The sequence below is a fragment of the Nipponia nippon genome, unplaced genomic scaffold (genome assembly GCF_047370975.1).
Source record: "Nipponia nippon isolate SJK-2023a ecotype South Korea unplaced genomic scaffold, ASM4737097v1 scaffold_18, whole genome shotgun sequence".
In the NCBI taxonomy this organism is placed as follows: Eukaryota; Metazoa; Chordata; class Aves; order Pelecaniformes; family Threskiornithidae; genus Nipponia; species Nipponia nippon.
In genome coordinates this window covers 3,474,037-3,492,612 of record NW_028262334.1, presented here as the reverse complement: position 1 = coordinate 3,492,612, position 18,576 = coordinate 3,474,037, and the positions used below count along the sequence as shown (strand labels likewise).

The following is an 18,576-nucleotide window of genomic DNA, read 5'->3' as shown; positions in this document are numbered from 1 at the left end:
GGTGAACAGAGACCTCATTCAAATTTCTCAAAATGCATGATACAGAGGGCATGAAGTGTATTTACGATATTAAGGGACAGATCTGAAACAACACAAGGAAGTACTTATCTACACAGAGCTTCATTAAACTGCGGGGGACACTGGCACGGGATGCTATGGAGATCGAAAAGATCAGCAGGTTCCACAAATTATTAGGTAAATTCACAGAGGAAAAAAAATTCTACCAGGGGACACTAAACACAAGAGATGAAGATACAATCTTCTAGCTTAACTGGGAAGATAAGCAAAGGAAAGATCGCTGTATGTTTGCTTTGTTCTTACAACTCTTTTAATAGCTGTGGCTGGGCACCATCAGAAACAGGACACCATGCTACGAGGACTGTCTGGTCTGATGAGGTATGACTAGCTCAACCTTTCCTCAATGATACTAATCAGCCTTTTGCTCTGCCTCTCGCAGATTAGTTCTTACGAGTTAATCCTTCTTTTTTCAGATACATGGATGTATCCACAGAATTTTGCGAAAAGATTTCTAGTAAAAAATGATGGGATAAAAAATAAACTGCTGTGAGACAGAACTAACTCGCTCATGATTAGAATCAGATGCTGCCCATGGTAACAGGAGAGTCAAAACCCCGGAAGGTCCCTTTCAGCCCAGTGCCCACCCACCACCAATCCACAACAAAAAAAAAAAAAAAAAAAAAAAAAGAAGGCAAAAACACCAGCCTGAGAGATGTCTTCCTTTTTTTTTTTTTTTTTTTAAATTATCGCTTTTTCTTCCTGGTTCTCATGCACTGATATATAGCTATGAACATTATTTGCATTGCCAATTGCAGGGAAGGTTGTTTTTTGGGGGAAAAAAAACCAACAACACACAACATAATCCAATTAAAATTTCAGTTTGTGGCCTTTACTAATTAATAGTGCTCCTTTAAATAAGAATATCACCATTTCCTTATACTTCTCAAGTATCTTCTCTTAAAATCAGCAGGTAAAAATTACATGGAAAAAGCATATGAATGGGTATCAGAAAAACAGCCACTTATTGCAGCACTGTTAACCAGCTACTGAAAATTACAGCTTCATCTCCTGCTCACAGCCAGACCTAGATATATTTGGACACTTGCTATCATTACAAATGCAGTGGCTTTAGGTTTGTGCCAGGTAAGAGATGAGAATCTGGCTCACAGTCTGCATTTCTAACTCTTCACAGAACAAGAGAGTCCAAACATATTTTAGTTCTTTATAGCTGCTCTTCATAGACAACTAAAGATCTTTATCACAATAAAAACAGAAGGCACTGCCATAGAGTGTAATTACATGCTACTATAGTTGACTGTTGTCTTCCAGATATAGGAAACGGTTTGAAAAATGCATGGTTTCTGCTTGGGCCATACTCCGAGTTCCTTAAATAAAATGCTACCCCTAATCCCTGTGCAGATAAAATGGGAACTCTGGTACTGTAGGGCTGAGCAAATCTTGAGAGCAGGCTTCAAGATTTGGCTTGACAGCAGCCAGCTTTCTGCACCAGTGATTAGCAATGTGTCGCCACAGTGGAAAATCAGGTTTAGGCCCCGCTCTCTTTTCACACCACCCAGAAGTTCATGTCCCAGGGATGGGGAAGGAGTTAGTTTGTTAGGATTATTCCTCACTCCTCTCCAGTCACTCAAGAACCCAAAATTTCAAGGCAGCATACCCTATGGAGTTCTTCCTTTCAGACAGCAGACTACCATTGCAAAAACACCCCCAGATAACACTCAGCCCCGCACCGAGCGAGGACGACTTACTGTTGCACACCCCGCGGCAAAGGAACGGGGATGGGGTTTACATATCCACAGCTGCATCCGTGCTCAGCAGCCAGCTGGGAAAAATGTGCTGTCTAGTCTGAAGGTACGTAAGCTGTCAGTCAGCCATCAGGACAAGTAGGTTTCAAATATCCACCCGGTCCCACATTCCTGATTCCTTGAAGAGGCCTAAATTAGGATCGTTGTACATATCCTAGGACCCCTGGCAAAGTCAAACATTTTGGTAAATGAATCATTATCAGCCAGAGACTTCTTTTGAGAGTGGACTGTCTTCTCTTACTCTATAGCTAAAAGAAAAAGGCAGGCTCTTGCTTCTTCTCAAAGAGTACTTGAAAAAAAGAGAGGTGCCTACTGGAGTGTAATTATTGTGCTACATAATTATAAATAAATTATAAAAAGTACAAAAGACTCAAAAAAGCTCCATAAAGATGAGTAAATATGATCTGGAAGAGGTGCCTATGAATCACACACCATTTCTCTATTACCATAAAATAATAACGGTTCATACATTTTACTACAAAATCTTCTGCTGAAGATGTCACAGATCTTTATAAACATTAACTTCACCTCACAACCTCCCAGGATGGGAAGCACCATCTCCACGTAATACAGAAAAGCTCAGGAAGCAGAAAAGTGCCATTCACCTCACGCAACACAAGGAGGCTGCAGCAGAGCTGGGAACAGAACACAGACCCTTGCCTCCCATTTTGTACACTAACCACAAGATCATCAAATGTCACCTATTTATTTTATCTCCTCACAAAAACGTTTTTGATCATGACTTCTGTTTCTTTTCTCAGCAAGTAATTTTTTGGAGAGCGAGCTGCAGTAAAACTGACAGCCCCAAATGCTTTTAGGAAAGGTAGCCAGGAGCCGCGCAGCACGAGGGGGCCACAACATACGGGTGGGTCTTCCACGTACTTAGTTAAGCATCTTGTCCACTACACCTTATCCACTGTGAACTGTGATTTAAGGTGACTGAGCACGTTTCTTCCCTAAACCCCAGAATTTCAGAGTCTTTGAGCAACTGTTCTGCAGTGCAGAACCGTGCACACTGTTGGCACATCACGCTAACAACACGTAAAAGGAACCGTGGCTCAATTTTAAAGGGAAATATTATTTGCTGCTTCGAAAATCATTCAGATTATTAAAGGTGTGTTCTTTCAAAGGCAAGTCAACATAACTAAGCCCGCCCCTCCACAACCTGGGTTATTCACCTAGTTTAAGTCATTCCCTGTCCAGGGATCTTTTACTTCAGTACGAGTTCTCTCCCTCTGCTCTACATGTTCCCCGCTCCATCCCTTTTCAGTACTTGCCTCTCCTCATCCTGCTCTCTTGCCATTTCTAGTCTCTTCCCCTCCTTTCTTTACAGTCATTTCCATTTTCTTTGAAATGTTTTGGCATTTAATGCTGGCTTTATTCTTCCTTCTCCATCTGCTGCTCTTGTCTTTCTAAATCCCTTCTAGAGCCTTCTCTTGGGAGAAAGCAAGAGCTACGTTTTCCATTTACTGCCTCCTCTTTCTGGATTTCAGTTTGCTTCTTTTTCTTTAAGGACTTGGAATCAGACAATCCTCCCCTCCCTGGAAGCTGATACACCAGCTACGATGTCTTCTTACCAGCCCCACAATAGCCGGTACCATGCTGTATCATATCTGCCGTTCCCTTTGAACACAAGTATCTCAGGAAAGACACTGTAAATATTTGGCATTTCTCTTATATGCTACAAGAGCAATACTATAGAAAGCAAAATTACCGGTAGGTTTTACTCTCCTGCCTTGTGCTCAACATTTGTGGAATCTTCTGGCCATGCAGAATTGCTCCACCAGCTACCATCCCATTTTAAAGGGACTTTCCCCCTCCATAAGGGTTTTCTCTCTGTAGAATCTTCTATTTAATTATCAGGACTTACAGGGAACAAAGGAGAAATAACCAAGCTTAACTACTAACACTGCCTTTATACAAATCTCCACTATATTGTCTTTGCAACATATTTTAATTTGGGACTCAAAGGCTCAACTCTAAGACGTGTCTTCCTAGCCTGTTCACTTGGCCTCCGTTCCCAGACAGGGGCAATAGCTGTACCGTGTAAGACGACAGGGACATTTGCCAACCAGAAGCGCAACAACGAACTCCTTTTGGGAAACATTCAGCCGTATCTGCATGCGTACCTTTTAACCAAAACAGAAGACATAATACAAACTGGTCACAGATTAAGCAAAGTAAATCTGAAGAGAATGGTGAAAGGATTTCTTCTGTTATAAATTTTTGTTTATTTCTAAACTTCAACCTAAAGCCCGACTTTCTGTGAAAGTTTTCCTCCTATCTGTTATTAGCCGGTGTGTTTAATTGTTTGTTATTGTACCTTAGCACTGGGAATGATGCCTTCTAAAAGTTTTTGTTTTCAGAAAGGCTAAAGGAAAATAAGCACCCGAAAGTTAAAAAAAACCCTTGCAGCCAGCAAGATGGATTTTGCAAAGAGGGATAAGATTTAAGTCACAAAAAATACAAATCTTTTACAGTTACAGTTATGTTGCCAGTATACAGAAATAAAATATAAGAAATGAACCATTTATCAAGCATTCCAAAATAAAGCGAACAAGAACATTAGCAAACACCAAAGCTTGTAAAAGCCTCAAAACATTAAGATCCTCACTTCTACCACAAGCTCAAAAGATACAGCACCAGAGTCAGTTGATTCTTAATTTTGTTTTATACGCTTCACACACCAGTTTTCCTCTGGTCACAGAGATTTTGCTTTATTCAATGCCTAGAATATACTTGACTGATGAATGAACAGCAGCTATCAAAGCAGTGGAGAATTCGACACCTATTCCTCTCAAGGTTTTCCACTGTTGCTTTTAAACAAATCACTGTTTTAAACACAAAGCATATTCCCATGGATTTATTACAATCTAAAAGGGAAACATGTATTTAACAGAATATAACTTATCTGAAGTGTGCTCAGCTAAGGCCCAAAAAGAAACCAAAAAGGAACACGATAGGCTCATTCTGCCCCACTCTCCTCTGCCAGTTTGATGTTTATGGTCTCCTGCTTCCCATCTGAAAACAGCAAATTCTCGTGGCTACGAGTGATTACATGCAAAGCCATGACAAGTGCACCAGCACAAAACGCGAGAACAGGGAAAATAATTCACTCTATTAATTATTTGAAAGTTATTTACAATGATAACGACAACAACAGATTTTCAGATAGAAGCCTGATTTAAGCTGACCGACCCTTTCAGCGTTTCTAAAGAAATTATGTATTATAAAACTAATTCAGTGAAAAATGAAAGCAAAAATAGAAGCGATGAGACATCTTCTAAATAAGCAAAGCTGCTTTTACAGCATGCTGAATAACTGGAGTGTGGTAAACATACCACTGTTATAAATAACATCCAGCCTTTTGACATTATTCTTTGTTAATTATTTCAAATTCTTTATAAGCATTAATGAAGCAAGCCTCATGGTTCTCCTGCAAAGCGAAGAGAATTACTCCTATATATAGGAGGAAGAATGAAGATACAGGGACAGAAAACAACCCTCCAAAGTTACAGCGGCACACTTGTACAGAGAATTCAGGAGGTCTGATAGTGTAAGAGAAAAAGCATCCTCTCATCCAGACGAGAGTGCTTACTAAGCGACCAGTTTGTAGGATTTACGCATCATTTAATTTTACACAAAATGTTGCATCAACATTTTTAAATTTAACCATGACTAGTAAATGACCAAGACACATCAAAGTTTTATACTGGTAAGTAAGGTGCAAACAAATTCTTTTTAAATGGAAACTCCAGTTTCTCCCTACTGAGGCACTTCTATGTTCTGCATCAACACCTAATCATAAAACCATTAAAAATAACGTTTCATGTTAAAAATGCTAGCAGCTGCCAAAGTATCGTATACAGCACTTTGTCAGATTGCAGACAAATAAACACCAAGACCTAGCACAACAGTGATTAGTAAGTAATTGTGTCTCATTACCTTTGTGGTCTTCTTGGGCCAGCTGACCACAGGGACACCCGAAATGGCAAGATTTTGGTCATCGTCAGCATGTTCCTTCAGTATGTTCTGTTGCAAATGAAAAGGCCTTTATTAAGCAGAGAAATATTTCTCCAGCTGAAGAGTGCAGAGACTTAGAGAAGACAATGCTCCACTCTGTTGAAAGATAGAGTGACAAGATCTCTACTGACTTGTTACATCTCTGCAAGTTACTTTTTCTTCCAAACTTCCAATTCACACTGAAACTCTCGCACCTGTCATTAAGATGTGAAGTTTCTTGCAAAACAGACAGCAAAATCAGCCATGAATCACCTCAAATATTATAGACTTCTTTAAAGTTGGCATGTCCAAAAAGACAGGTGTTTTTCCACTGGTACCAGTCTAATACCAGTATCACCTCTCCCTTTAAACTCCAGCTCACTAAATCCCAAACGACCCCCACCAGTCACCACAACCAACACCTTCTCTCCTAATCAAGTCTACAAAGGACCCTGGAAGCATCACGGCTCTGCCACCATTATTTCTGCAGTCACAGGGCATCAAGCGTGCAGTTTAGAGCAATCCTCAGATGCCTGAACATACAGAAGCGTGCACTGAAACTTTTCATCTTTACACACATGTCAATTCAAGAGCACCGTCATTTCCATTGGCCTTCCTTCCACACTGATGGGCAGGCCAGAGCTGCTGTACTCTAGTTCACTTTATGTGATCAGGTAAGGCATTCAGGTTCTTGAGTGTTTACTAGGAAAGGATCTGACTCTGGATAGTACCATATTAAGGAAAAAGGTTGGTCTCCCCTCCCTTCCACCCCCACCAAATCCTTTTGCTTTGATGCACTGTCCTAGAAATCTCATGAGTGGGTTGTGCTGGCTTACACAGCTTCTACCGCTGTGAATCACTCCCATGACCATATAACTCAACACAGAGGTGGGGAAGTTACACTCTTTCTAAGTGTACTCAATTGCCCAGTGGGGAATAGTCCACGCTCGCTTCCCTTCGCTCTCTATGTACTTACTAACCTAGCTACAAAGCTCTTCATTGGGAGTTCAGGTAGCTGAAAAAGACAACAAATGAAAACAAAAAACGAGTCGGAAGGAGGATTCTGCTGCACTGCCGAAAACTGAAGCTCAAATAAGCACTAACAGGTTAAGGAGGAAAAAACACTCCAATAAAACTAACAAGAACTGCAGGTTGGAAATTACCTTGTAATAGAATTTAGGAGATAACCCTAAACAATTAAGTTCAACATTGTTGCTCCCAAGTATACCGACTTCTTGAAAAAAGCTTAATTAGACAACAATAGGCACCAGGCTCTCTCAGTCCCCAGTGCAGAGCTTTAGTAATTAGAAATTTCACACGCTGTACAAGAGCTTAAAATACAGTAATTGTTTTAATAGGAAGTGCACTTGGAATTCATCTGTAATCATCCAGCTAAAGCCGGGAGTACGATGGCATATTCCAGGCCCCAAGAGCCCGGGCAGGCAGGCTAGCATCTGAACTAGTTTGGACGAGCGTCCCTGGGGCTGCCTTTCTCTCCCTGGAGCTCAGGCAACCTGCCGGATTCAGCTCAGTTCCCCAGCCTGTGCTTAAATGAGAGATGCTTTACTAATAGACACTACAGCACCAGCACAGCGCCGCTTCTTCAGATACGATCATACCAGTAAAGCTGTTCTTGATACTGGTTAGTCCGAAAGCAGTGCCAATGACCAAAATAAGCAATACCAGTACAAGCCCAGTTTCGTCAGCCTGGCTGGGCTCAGGAGCTTGCACAGGCACAGCCTGGCTGGTTAGGAGTAAAACCCAGCTTGCCCCAGCCTGACTCTGATGTGGAGCCTGTAGCATACCTTCCGCTGAATACTCTCGAGTGAAAGGGCTAACAGCTTTTACATACGGACTAGTCATTGGCAAATTAACTCTTGGCTGAGCTGAGGTTAAGCGAGCACCTCTTTTCTCATGTCCTTTTTATTTTGAAACAGCGATCACTGCATTAGCCAAACTGGGACCACATTCTGAAAGTTAGTTTTCAATTCTAAAAATGGAGAGGTCTTTTGTATTCTCATAGCAAAGCCAAAATTCTCCAGAACAAGGCAGCAGCTTGAGAGCCATATAAACAAAGAACAAATTAATCCCTCTTTACTTTGCTACTCTTAGATTTGAAAGCTTGTAAGACAGAAAACCTTAACATTTCCACTAACGACTATCAGAGACTCCAAGTTCAATAGAAAGCAAAGTATATTCCAAGAACTTGGCAGGATAACGAAGGTTTCTTGTTATCATATGTATCACGTGAAAATATTACCCAAGAAGAAATTTAAAACTATGGCAGTTTATCATCTCAGCCAGCTGAAAACAATGGATGTCTGAGCAGCAGAACCATAACCAAGCCAGATTTGCACTGACTAGGGTCAAATGTCAGCACACGACAGGCTGGAGGAGGCAGACTTTTGTTCACCTGCTCAAAAAAAAAAAAAAAAAAAAAAAGCCATGGGGCTCCGGTTAGACAAACAACGTGATGCTCATCCAGCACAAGGCTGCCTGATTCATTACATTTGAAGGCTGTGGTGACAACAGCAGGTATGAAGGAAAGAAACTGATTAAGTATGTAAGGATTCAGCTTAGCCATTAATTTCAAAAGCACAGCAAGGAATGACTCCCCTGAAATGCATTCAGTAGAGGGAGGTTTTTTCCTGTCATCAGAATGAGAAGGGGGTAAGATTTCTTGGCAAGGAAAAAGTAAGAACATATTTCAGTAGATATCATCTGTCTTGCACAAGAATCTTCTCCTGCTGCCAAGGAGTTGCGGATATTTGACAAACTCTCTTCTTCAAACTGATTTCTTCTGCCCTAATGGACTTCCACAGTCCCTCCTGAAGAAGAGCAGCATTTTTGCTTTGAAGTGGGGAAGGTCTGTGGCATTATTACGAAGCAGATCTCACAATCCTCTTTCCCCAACAGCAGCAAAGGAACTACCATCCTGCTGGTAACAGAACAGAAACGTGTGCTGAAATCAGAGGCTGCATACAGGCAAGTATCATTGGCAGAGTGTTTAATGTGGGACGCAGACTGTCACAATCAAAGGTCCGCTCAGCTTTACCTGTCCTGTGATGTGGGATGCAAACTACACCAAGGAGTAAGATGGTTATCTCTCTACTCTCTTCTTCATGCACAAGTCCACCCCAATCACATCTTTAGTAGACTGGCATACTATTTGGTAGCTAAATATGAAGTAGAGGAGCCACACAATGAAACTCTTCCAATCCCCAAGGCCACCATCTAAGTAAAATTACTTCTCAGTGATTTTTTTCCTCCTTCTCTTCCTCATCAGTGTAGGTACTTTTCTAACAGTTCAGCTGCTACTTAGTTTTCAAATTGCTGGAGTTGTTGCACTGTTTCATATTCATCTCAGGGCACGTGTATATGGAAAACAAGGTATGACTGCAGGCTGCGTGTGCCTCCAACAGTAACACCAACAGCAAGGGTGTGGGGGTAATGGCTGTGGTGTCTGGCTGCTCACCCTGCCAACAGCTACACTGCCAAGCCTTCTGTCCTTCTGCAGCTCGGGTCAGCTGAGCGCTCTCAGGGAGGGTATGTTTATCTGTACAACAATTTCCCTTCACGTTTGCTGTACATACAGCTCTCGGAGCCCAGCTGCAGACATTTGGATACAGAGAGTATTCCATCTCCTTGGCCGACTGTTCAGATGCCATCTGCTATGGAGTGAATGCTGCTGTCAGTAATCGCTGTTTGGAGGCCTCCGAGAAGCTCCTTTGGTGGTGAACACAGGTCTCGTGTGATACAGTGTCCATACAGCAGAGCTGCAGCCGACAAGAATTTAATTCCTTGTTTGAGCCGAGGGAAGAACTAACCCGCTCCCCAAGCGAGGCCCGTGTTGTGCTCTGCAAATAAGCCTCCCTTGTGCTGCTGCACTCCATCGATCATGGTGATAAATGGGTTCTCAATCTGCAGAGGCATTAGCCTGGCAATTCTGGATTGCCGTGTCCCCACTAGATAGTCGCAGTTAGTTAGGAGCTTAGATGACGTGTAAGGAATTTACACAGGCTTAGTTTAGTTTTCAGTCTCCCTTCTCATAAGGAAAATAAATTACTTTACTTCAGAGAGTCTCACCTACTTGACATTAAATAGCTGTGTATAGCTGTAGTTGTATTTACCACTCAGAGCGGTAATTCAGTCTCCCATCCTTTACTGTAGTCTTGCTCAGATGGGAAAGCACAGATTCTCTGCAAGTTAGCCAAATTTGTTCTGTGAAACTTCACATCACTAAATAACATGGTTTCCTTTCTCCAGTTTTAACTACCCATATCCTGTTTTCTGAAAACATTAATTATCTTACTGAAGCACAAAGACAGACGTGAATGTCATACAGGAAAGTTCCTGAGTGTATTTCATTAAGAAATAAAACTGCTACAATAAACATGGTTTTATTTCCTTCAGGAAGAAACTTCTTTAAGACTTTCCAAGCAGAGCAAGAGCTTTCAGACTTTCTGTCAGAGCATGTTCTTGCTATGCATTTGTTAAAAATAAAATTCAAATGGGTGCACTAAGAGGGTACTTTTTAAAGGCTGTATTATTAAGACATCGCATGCCCAAAAGTCAGGTTGCCCATGAAATAAACCTTGTGAATACAGCCAAATACAGTCACAGCACATACGATCTGCACAGCCGCTTCTGCAGGATTTCTGCCTCCATTCAGTCACACAGATGACTGGTGCTCTGGATATTCATCAGGGTGAGGTAAAGGTGCCAGGCTTCTGCTCACTCTATTGCTAACACTATCAGCAAAATCCCCACATTATTTTCTGTACAAGCTGGAAAACTAGTAGCAAAGTAAGAAGGAATATGATTTAGTGGTCGAGGAGATAAATACCATTCTGGAAAAACAGACTGTATTTCTTCTTCTGCCATTATGTCTCTGTGTGACACAGGGCAAATTTTTTAAATCCAGTTTCCACAGGCAGTCCTGAATTGTATGTTCCTACTCTTCCTCACACCTAGCTTGGGATCTGGATGCTAAAGATCAGAACTTCTGCTCTGCAGAAATGTTAAGCAATTGCAGTTTCAATACCATTAAAGTTATCGTTTGCACATATCGTTCTTAAATAATGCTAACTTTTCTGACAATCGCATCCGTGGCATGTAAAAATCAGTATCCAAAATTATGGTCACTTTTGTCTTAATGTCTTTGCACCTTAGCTCCCTACCTGTGAACCAGAGATAACAACAGCTCATCAACTACCGCTTGTGAAGCGCATGGCTACGGTAGTGATGAGTATCACTGGGAGCCCCAAGGGAACATTCATATCACCATGTGCAGCCAAGGTTCTGAACAGCATGACGTACCTAACGCACACTGAGGAGCAAGGACGGAACAAAATACTGAACAGCTGCATTCTGCACACCAAGCAACACAGGACTCCTGCAAGGACCATTATGCTAGATGTATGCTCAAGGGGCTGAAATCAGTCACTTGGCAACTTTTCCAGCAGCACGCTCTATTCTTTGAGGGCGGAAGCCCTAAACGTTTACCGATACGCTTGTTTCTGATTTTTTTTTTTTTTTTGAAGCCAAACTGAATAAAACAAACTTCGTACTTTGGTACAACATGGGTTACAAGGAGATAGGAGGCTTTGGCTCCACTGCCTCTACCCTATCAACGAACACAGCATCAGAAAGGAGTAACGGGTTGTTGTCCAGGGTCCCAACGCTAGATGGGAAGGTGATACCGCTGGTCAGTGGCTGCCTCAGACATGTTGCTGATGGGCAAAGGGAAGGCCTGCGTTGGGAGTCCTGGGCTCCACTCCTGACTTGAGGGGAAGCGTACTCAAGCAACCACTGATGTGAGCGCAACTCCCCCTAACTGCCCCGAGTCCTTCGGAGCACCTAGCAAGCGGATTATGCAACCGTAGGGAGTTACGGAGGAAGCAGACTATATGGGGTTTAATTAATTTACTATGCTATACTGACTCCCATTCTCTGAAAATTGAGGGCTGCCTTATATGTGGGCCAATATCGTAAAAAAGATGAGTAAGAAAGTTCTTTAACAGTTCTTTAGACACTGTTCAAGAAAATGTTTGAGTTAACATCCTTTTAAAAGGTCTTACTCTGACTAATCAGTCACAGGCTCGCCAAACATACAGAGGTGATTCCAGAGAAAACAATTCGGCAGCATGCATGATGTTTAGATGTGGTCATGGGCTCTGTAACCAGCAGGGAACCATAAATATCCAGATGTTGGGCTACATCCTGATGGTTACAGTGTGTGCTGGCAAGGAGAGAAAGTTTAGAAGCAGGCAGTTATCAAAGGAGACGGAACATCAAGACTGCAACTCTGCAAGATGCACAAAGTAAAGTGGCTGATGCCCATTTAATACCAGTTAAAGCACAATATCACCAAAAAGGGCACAACTTGGGCCTTTTTCTTAAATGTCCGTGTGCAGTTCTCCATCTCTGTAGCTAGTGAATCCACTCCTCTGAAGAGGAATAAGGAGGGATATACTCCTACATGGTGTTTTAAACCAGATTCACATATGGTATCTTGCCGTGTTCCAGTAAGATGTCTCACAGTGCATTGGAGTATGTCATCAAAAGAGCATGCATGATCATATTCTGAACATATGCACCATTTATTACGTGTTGTACCCCTTTCTGGGATTTCAAGAAGGGGCAGCTTATTTTTAAGGAAACTTAGTCTGTGCATCAAGCTCAGAAAAGTGATGCTACCATTCTCTCTCCTTCACCACAAATTCAGCTCCTGGTCTTGAAGCTTCATTTTGATTTCTGATTAGAAGATGACCGATCACAAAGCAAGCCAGTGAATCTACAGCCATGACTTTGGGCACGTGCATCCACTTTCATATACAAAGTGCCTGATTTTGCAAGAAGAAACTTTCTGAGCTCTTGTGGTTTACCAAAATGAGTGCCGTGTATCACACTTCCAGGCTCCAAGATTGTGTAATATGGTTCCACTGCACACTGTGTATGTTCAGCCCTCTTTAACTGGCTTTGAAGCCTTTTCTAAGCAGCTGTTACAGCACTTGCACTAAAAGAGTACAGGCTCCCCTTCTACCATATAAACACGTATTTTTTCCCTCAGATTATGGCTTACATAGCTCTTGTGTATAGAACATACGTAGCTGAAGAACCATACTGTACACAGAAACAGCACAAAACTGGCAGTCCAAACACGAGACCGAGAATCAATACTCGTAATTCCAAATCAGGCCAAATTGCCATGATACTGGACCTCTGCAGAGGACAGGCTGATAATTTTAGCCTTATTTGACAAGTCCCACCAAAATTACAAGAGTATGCTGCTCTCAGCTTTGTTAAAAAAAAAAAAAAACCAAACAAAAATAAAACCAAAAAACACCCAGCCTATTTTATCCAATGTGAAAACAAGACACAGAAAAGCTAACCACGTAGTCCAAAGGGATGTCACAGATCAGAGGCAGGGCTGGGACTAGAAGCAGCAAGACCATGCTGGTCTTCAGGAGGAATTTATCCCCAAGTCAGATGGGGTACCACTTCCAGTATACTAAAAATCTAAAGAGAAGTTCTGTCACTAGTGAGCATTCACTCCTCACACCATCTCCAAAAACAGTATATTGTACCAGTGGAGAATAATTATCAACCTATAGAGGGCAATGGAGGAAAAGAAAATGAAAAAGGTGAAAGAAAAAAAAGCAACTGAAAATGTCAGACAATATATCTTCTGAATTACAATGAAGTATTTACATGTTGTATGTCAGTTAATCAGATACACTCCAGAAAAACACTAGACAAAAAAGGGCAGATTAAGAGTATAAATATAAACAGAGTTTTTGAGGTATAATATTTACACATGGGACATAACAAGTGCTGAACTATGAGATGATCTAAACTTTTGGCCGCTGCTGCGACAGTCAGAAAGGACTGCATCAATTAAATCAGACTGCAAACAGCCATCTCCCCAGAGCAGAGATGGCTTTTCTTAGAGGCATAATTTCCCTCTCTGCAGCACAGCAGGCTGACAGGAGCTGGTCACTACACACAAGCTGCCATCCCTCTGCTGCAGAACTTTGTTTTCTGATCTCCTGATGTCTTCTATGCCCACAGAATACAGTTTGTGTGGATCAGCAAGCTATCACACCCACCTTCATGTCCTCTAGGAGAGCCTGCGGATCTTCGATGCCTTCTGGAACACACTTCTTGTTCTCTGGGAGAGATTCAAGCTTTTCCACCAGGGCTTTTAAACCCTTCAGTTCAAATTCTGTGAGGTGAGTCCATTTGGTTGAAACTTCTGTAGCTGGAGACCCCGTTGGTGTTTTGGGATAGTCCGTGGGGGTCGTCGATTTTACGCTGTCGTCTGACTCATTAGACAAAGTTCTTTTTAGGTATCTCATTACTGTGGCTTTTTGTTTTCTTCCTGCACCCTCCTTCCCTTCTGAGTGTGTGCTGTTGGGTGAGGAAGAGCCATCCACCAAGGATTTGGAGTTCTTATCCAAGCTGTCATCCTTCTCCTCCTGGATATGGGCATCACAAGATTCTTCATCCATGTCTAACCACGAATCTGATGAATAGCTGTCTGTGCTGTGTTTTCTTTTTGCATCTGAAAGTTAGAAAAAGAATGCTGAAATTTTACCCGATGTAATTCGTAGCGTAAATGCTTCTCTACCACTGGGGCTAGGCGTTGCCTATTTAGAAGGGCACTGGATAATGCCTAGTAAGTATGTGACAGGAATGGGCTCTATTCAGCTGATTTTTATTTTGGGGGGTGTATGTGTGTGTGTGTTTGTTTGTTTTAATGCTGGTTTTCATTAACATCTACTCAGTTCAAATGACTGGGAAACATTTAGGGAAAAATTATGCTTTCTTCAAAGCTTCAGTTCTCTATGCCTTCAATTAAGAGTAGGCAGAGCTCTTAAGTCACACACAATTAATTTTCCCACAAATCCAAGAGACCAGATTCAGCAGCCTTACAGCTTTAAGAGGAGAGTTAGCACAGAAAGAGGAGGGGAAAAATGATGGGAGAAAGCACGTTAAAATGCTGTACATCATCATTCTTCTAGGAACTTTGCACAGCACAAAATCAACTTCTCAATACTTTTCCTCTTTGCAAGCAACTGTTGGTAAAACAAGAACCCCCAGTTGTTACTGCATGAATACCCATTGCTCTTCTGAGACAGAGGATTACAATTATGCTTATTTTACAGACAAGAAGCCTAAACACACTGAGAAATGCAAGCACTGTCAGAGAGTTACACCATAGTGTTTTTCTTAATGCTGTCCCTGATACATCCTAGGTACTTCTCAGGAAAATTTAAAGGCAAGTTTCTGAGTCTAAAGAACTATTAATGTTAGTTTTATACTAAGTTTACCCCTAAAAATCCCAACTGTTACCCAACTCCATGCAATCAAGCAGTGAAAGCAATGTAGCAGACTAGTGGCCAAGGTTCCCTAAAGCACACATCTTTTCTTATTTATTAGACACAATTTCCTTTACTAAGTGAACAACATTGAATGCAGGCTAGCAACAGCAGGAATTTCTGTGGAAAATACAGTTAACACTGGCAACACCCAGTTAAGTCAATGTGAATTTTAATAGTAGCTCAAACGGGTATGAGATCAAGCTGCAAACAAGAACACTCTGCAAAGGAAACAGAAGTCATACAGAAAAAGTGAGTGAACAATTAATGAAGAGTTCCTTTCACAGCTTTCATGCTTTGCAATGCAGTAGCTTTGGATTAGGACAATGTGAATCATGCTTAAGGAAGGATTAAATAGACATTAAAGAAAAAGCTCAACATCCGGTTGTTTAACAGCGAGATTCAAAACAAACGCCGAAGCTCAGTTCCAAGCTGGCAAATTCATCCTTATCACAGAGAAGCTCCTTGTCTCTTCCATACTCTATACCATCTTCTCGCAAAATATATGTGTTACTTGTCAGCTGGGTAACGAAGATGCAACAGGCAGTGGCAGAGCAGCTCTCCGAGGGCAGCCAGCCTAGCTGCTTAGCTTTGCAGTTTCAAATAAAAACTCTGTAAGGCCAGGGGCGCCTCTGTGTGTTAGTGCCCAAGAGATAAGAGTTGGCCACTTTATACTTCTCAGGGCAAATGTGCTGTTGCTACAGTGTCTGCAAAAATCAAGCATCTCTGTCCAGTCTACTCCTTCAGTCATGTTTGCATTTTTCCTCAGAACCAAAATGGCCATAAAATTACTCCTGAAAGGCACCTTTAAGCTGAAATGCCTATGAAAAGATGGCAGTCACAAAAAATACCAGCTCCCAGCAAGGCTGGTCACAGCCAAATCCAGCTCCGACCACAGCGCAGGCTAACTCCCTCCCTGCATCCCTCCAAAAAAGCTTCACCATGAAGAAGTACAGCACAGCTTATTTTGTGTGCTGAGGTGGTGGCATGCAACACTCCGAAATCAGCTCCTCCTCTCTGGTCTGTGCTAATACACCCCCATGCTTCTCTTACAAAAATAAAGAGGATTAGAAAATATCTTAACCAGAACATTTAAAAACCACTAGGTTATCCAACTTTCATTCAACACTGTTTTTTTCCTTTGTCCACCCTAGCTAGCACACTTACCCACCTCAAAGGGCTATATAATCAGCTTATGTCATTCTCCCATTTTACAGCTGAGGAAACAGATGCTTGGGAGAAAGCACGATTTGCTCATTGTCACACATCAAATCTAGGGCAAAACCAGGAATCAGAATCCAGGCTCTTGGATCCAGGGCTGAAGCCCCTTCTCCAAGCCACACTGCCTTGGTGAGCTCTTCCACAATCGACTGAAGCACAAAAGCACAGTCTAGACGGGAGAAGATGCCAGTGACAAAACAGGAGGAGGTGAAAGCAGATACACATCCCTATGCTACCAGTACAGCATCATTAACAGAAATTGGTATAAATCCACACATAGAGAATTATGTTTCTGTCTTCCTATGCCGTGGCTCTGCTGAACAGGAACTAATGCTATAACTGAGGCAAACTGTGAGTGTAGATAAGGCCTAAAGAAAGAGAGGGAGATCACGTTGTGGAGGTGTGAATAATTGACTCCAAGGAATGCTCTGGTGCTAAGAGAAAACAGCCTTCAAGGGAGATCTCCACTTTTTGTCTCTTGCTCCAATCTAGGGAAACAAAAGGCAAGAGAGGAGTGGAACACCACAGCATACTGGGGGCCTATTCCCGTCAGAGGCAAGCACACGGGGAGGGGGGCCAGCAACTCCGTTCTGCCAGCTGCCACCGCTTCCCTGCCACTGGCCGTCTGCGCAAGCCAGGCCCTGCTATGCCGGCTACACCTGGGTCTGGACAGACAAAAAATAATCCAAATCCAACCTCAAAATGAACCATCACCAAACAAGCACCCTGTGGCCTGTTCTCTGCAAGCCTGGCAGTTACATGATGCCTTGCCTAACTTTACCTTTGGGGACAGGGCTTGCTATTAACCTGAAGTGCATCAGTCTGTTCTGGAGCGCTAGGGGATTACAGTACTGCTGCACCATCAGATTAAGAGTGAACTGCTTTCAAAAGACAACAACTGTCTGCTACTGCTGCTAATTAAAAAAAGCCAAAGGAATCAATAACGGAAGGAAAACGTCAATGTCAGGAGGGTTCAGTTTTGTGTTTTCAAGTGTTTTGTTGTAATGCAACATGCCATGATTTTTATTTATTCATTCTAATGAAAATAGTATCTGAGTGAAAGTTGCTATGCTGTGAGCTGAGGCCCTACATAAGCATAATCTGCGCTTACTTTGTCAAAAAGTGCATTTTAAGTGCTGTATTACCAGGGTTCCAATGACTTGGAGGTTTTGGGTTTATAAAGTCCCTCCACAGAAAAGGAGCTCTTGCTAAGCGCAATGATGGTTTCTTCTTCTGAGTCAATGCACCAGCCAATACCCGGTTAGATCTCCAGTTTCAGAGTGGTTATCCAGTCTGGGCTCCCATACGACTTAGTGCAAAAAGACCTTCACCCCTCTCCATCTCAAAGCAAATAAAACCAGCTTATACAAACCAGTCATTGATATAACTCAGTGAAGAGGAGGAGCAGCACAGGCTTGACCACAGGACAGAGAGCTAGAAATACCTTTTTTTCCTATAGTAGTTCACTTCCCTGTGGTTCTGGGCAAATCACTTTACTTTCCCCACAGTTATCCCCTTGTACAAGAAGCATAATTACACACAGTTTCTTTCCTTGCTGAAAGGCAACTTGCTGTATTACAGAATTTGAAAGAAAGGGAGAGGGGTGAGGTATAATTATGAAATCTTTCTGAACTCTTTAGAACAGTCCAGCGTGTAATATCTACCTTGCCGTTCCCAGCTCCAAACCCTGACACTGTGACTTGGGAGCAGCACTTGCTCTTGGTCTGCTAAAGACAGCAATGACATTTTCATTAGCAGAAAAAAACCTGAGCATACTGGAAGTGTATCACTGCATGGAGCACCCCACACAGAAATCACTCAATATAGCCCAGTACCTGTCTATCATAAGCTAATCTATCCTACCCCTGAGAAGAGGGAGGAAAAAAAGACACATGGCTCCTTCACCATGCCAGAGGGCATATTTTCTTCATCCATCAGGCTTAATACACAGTCAGAGCCACCCTGTTAAAATTTTAGCAATGGGAACCTTAAAAGCTGCAAGCTACAGAGAAAGTGCATTTTTGCTAGCCCAGTATCTTCTCCCAATTACTCTTTGTCAGCTCACTCTCAAGATCCGTATCTCACTGAAGGTCAACCGTGGTTGAAAACATCCAGTACAGACTCATTCA

At 42.2% G+C, this 18,576-nt stretch overlaps 1 protein-coding gene across 13 annotated transcripts in view; it reads right to left on the bottom strand.

Annotated features, from left to right (window-relative positions):
• The window catches only part of KDM2B (lysine demethylase 2B), a 125,538-nt gene that overhangs the window by 35,033 nt on the left and 71,929 nt on the right, over positions 1-18,576 (bottom strand). For 12 of the 13 annotated variants that reach the window (XM_087754406.1, XM_087754403.1, XM_087754410.1 and 9 more), the window contains 2 exons: positions 13,955-14,409; positions 5,787-5,873 (listed from right to left, as the gene is read on the bottom strand). In XM_087754406.1, the coding sequence (XP_087610532.1) occupies positions 5,787-5,873; positions 13,955-14,409 (542 nt within the window). The remainder of the gene's footprint in view (positions 1-5,786; positions 5,874-13,954; positions 14,410-18,576) is intronic. The other variant, XM_087754409.1, reaches the window with a different exon arrangement.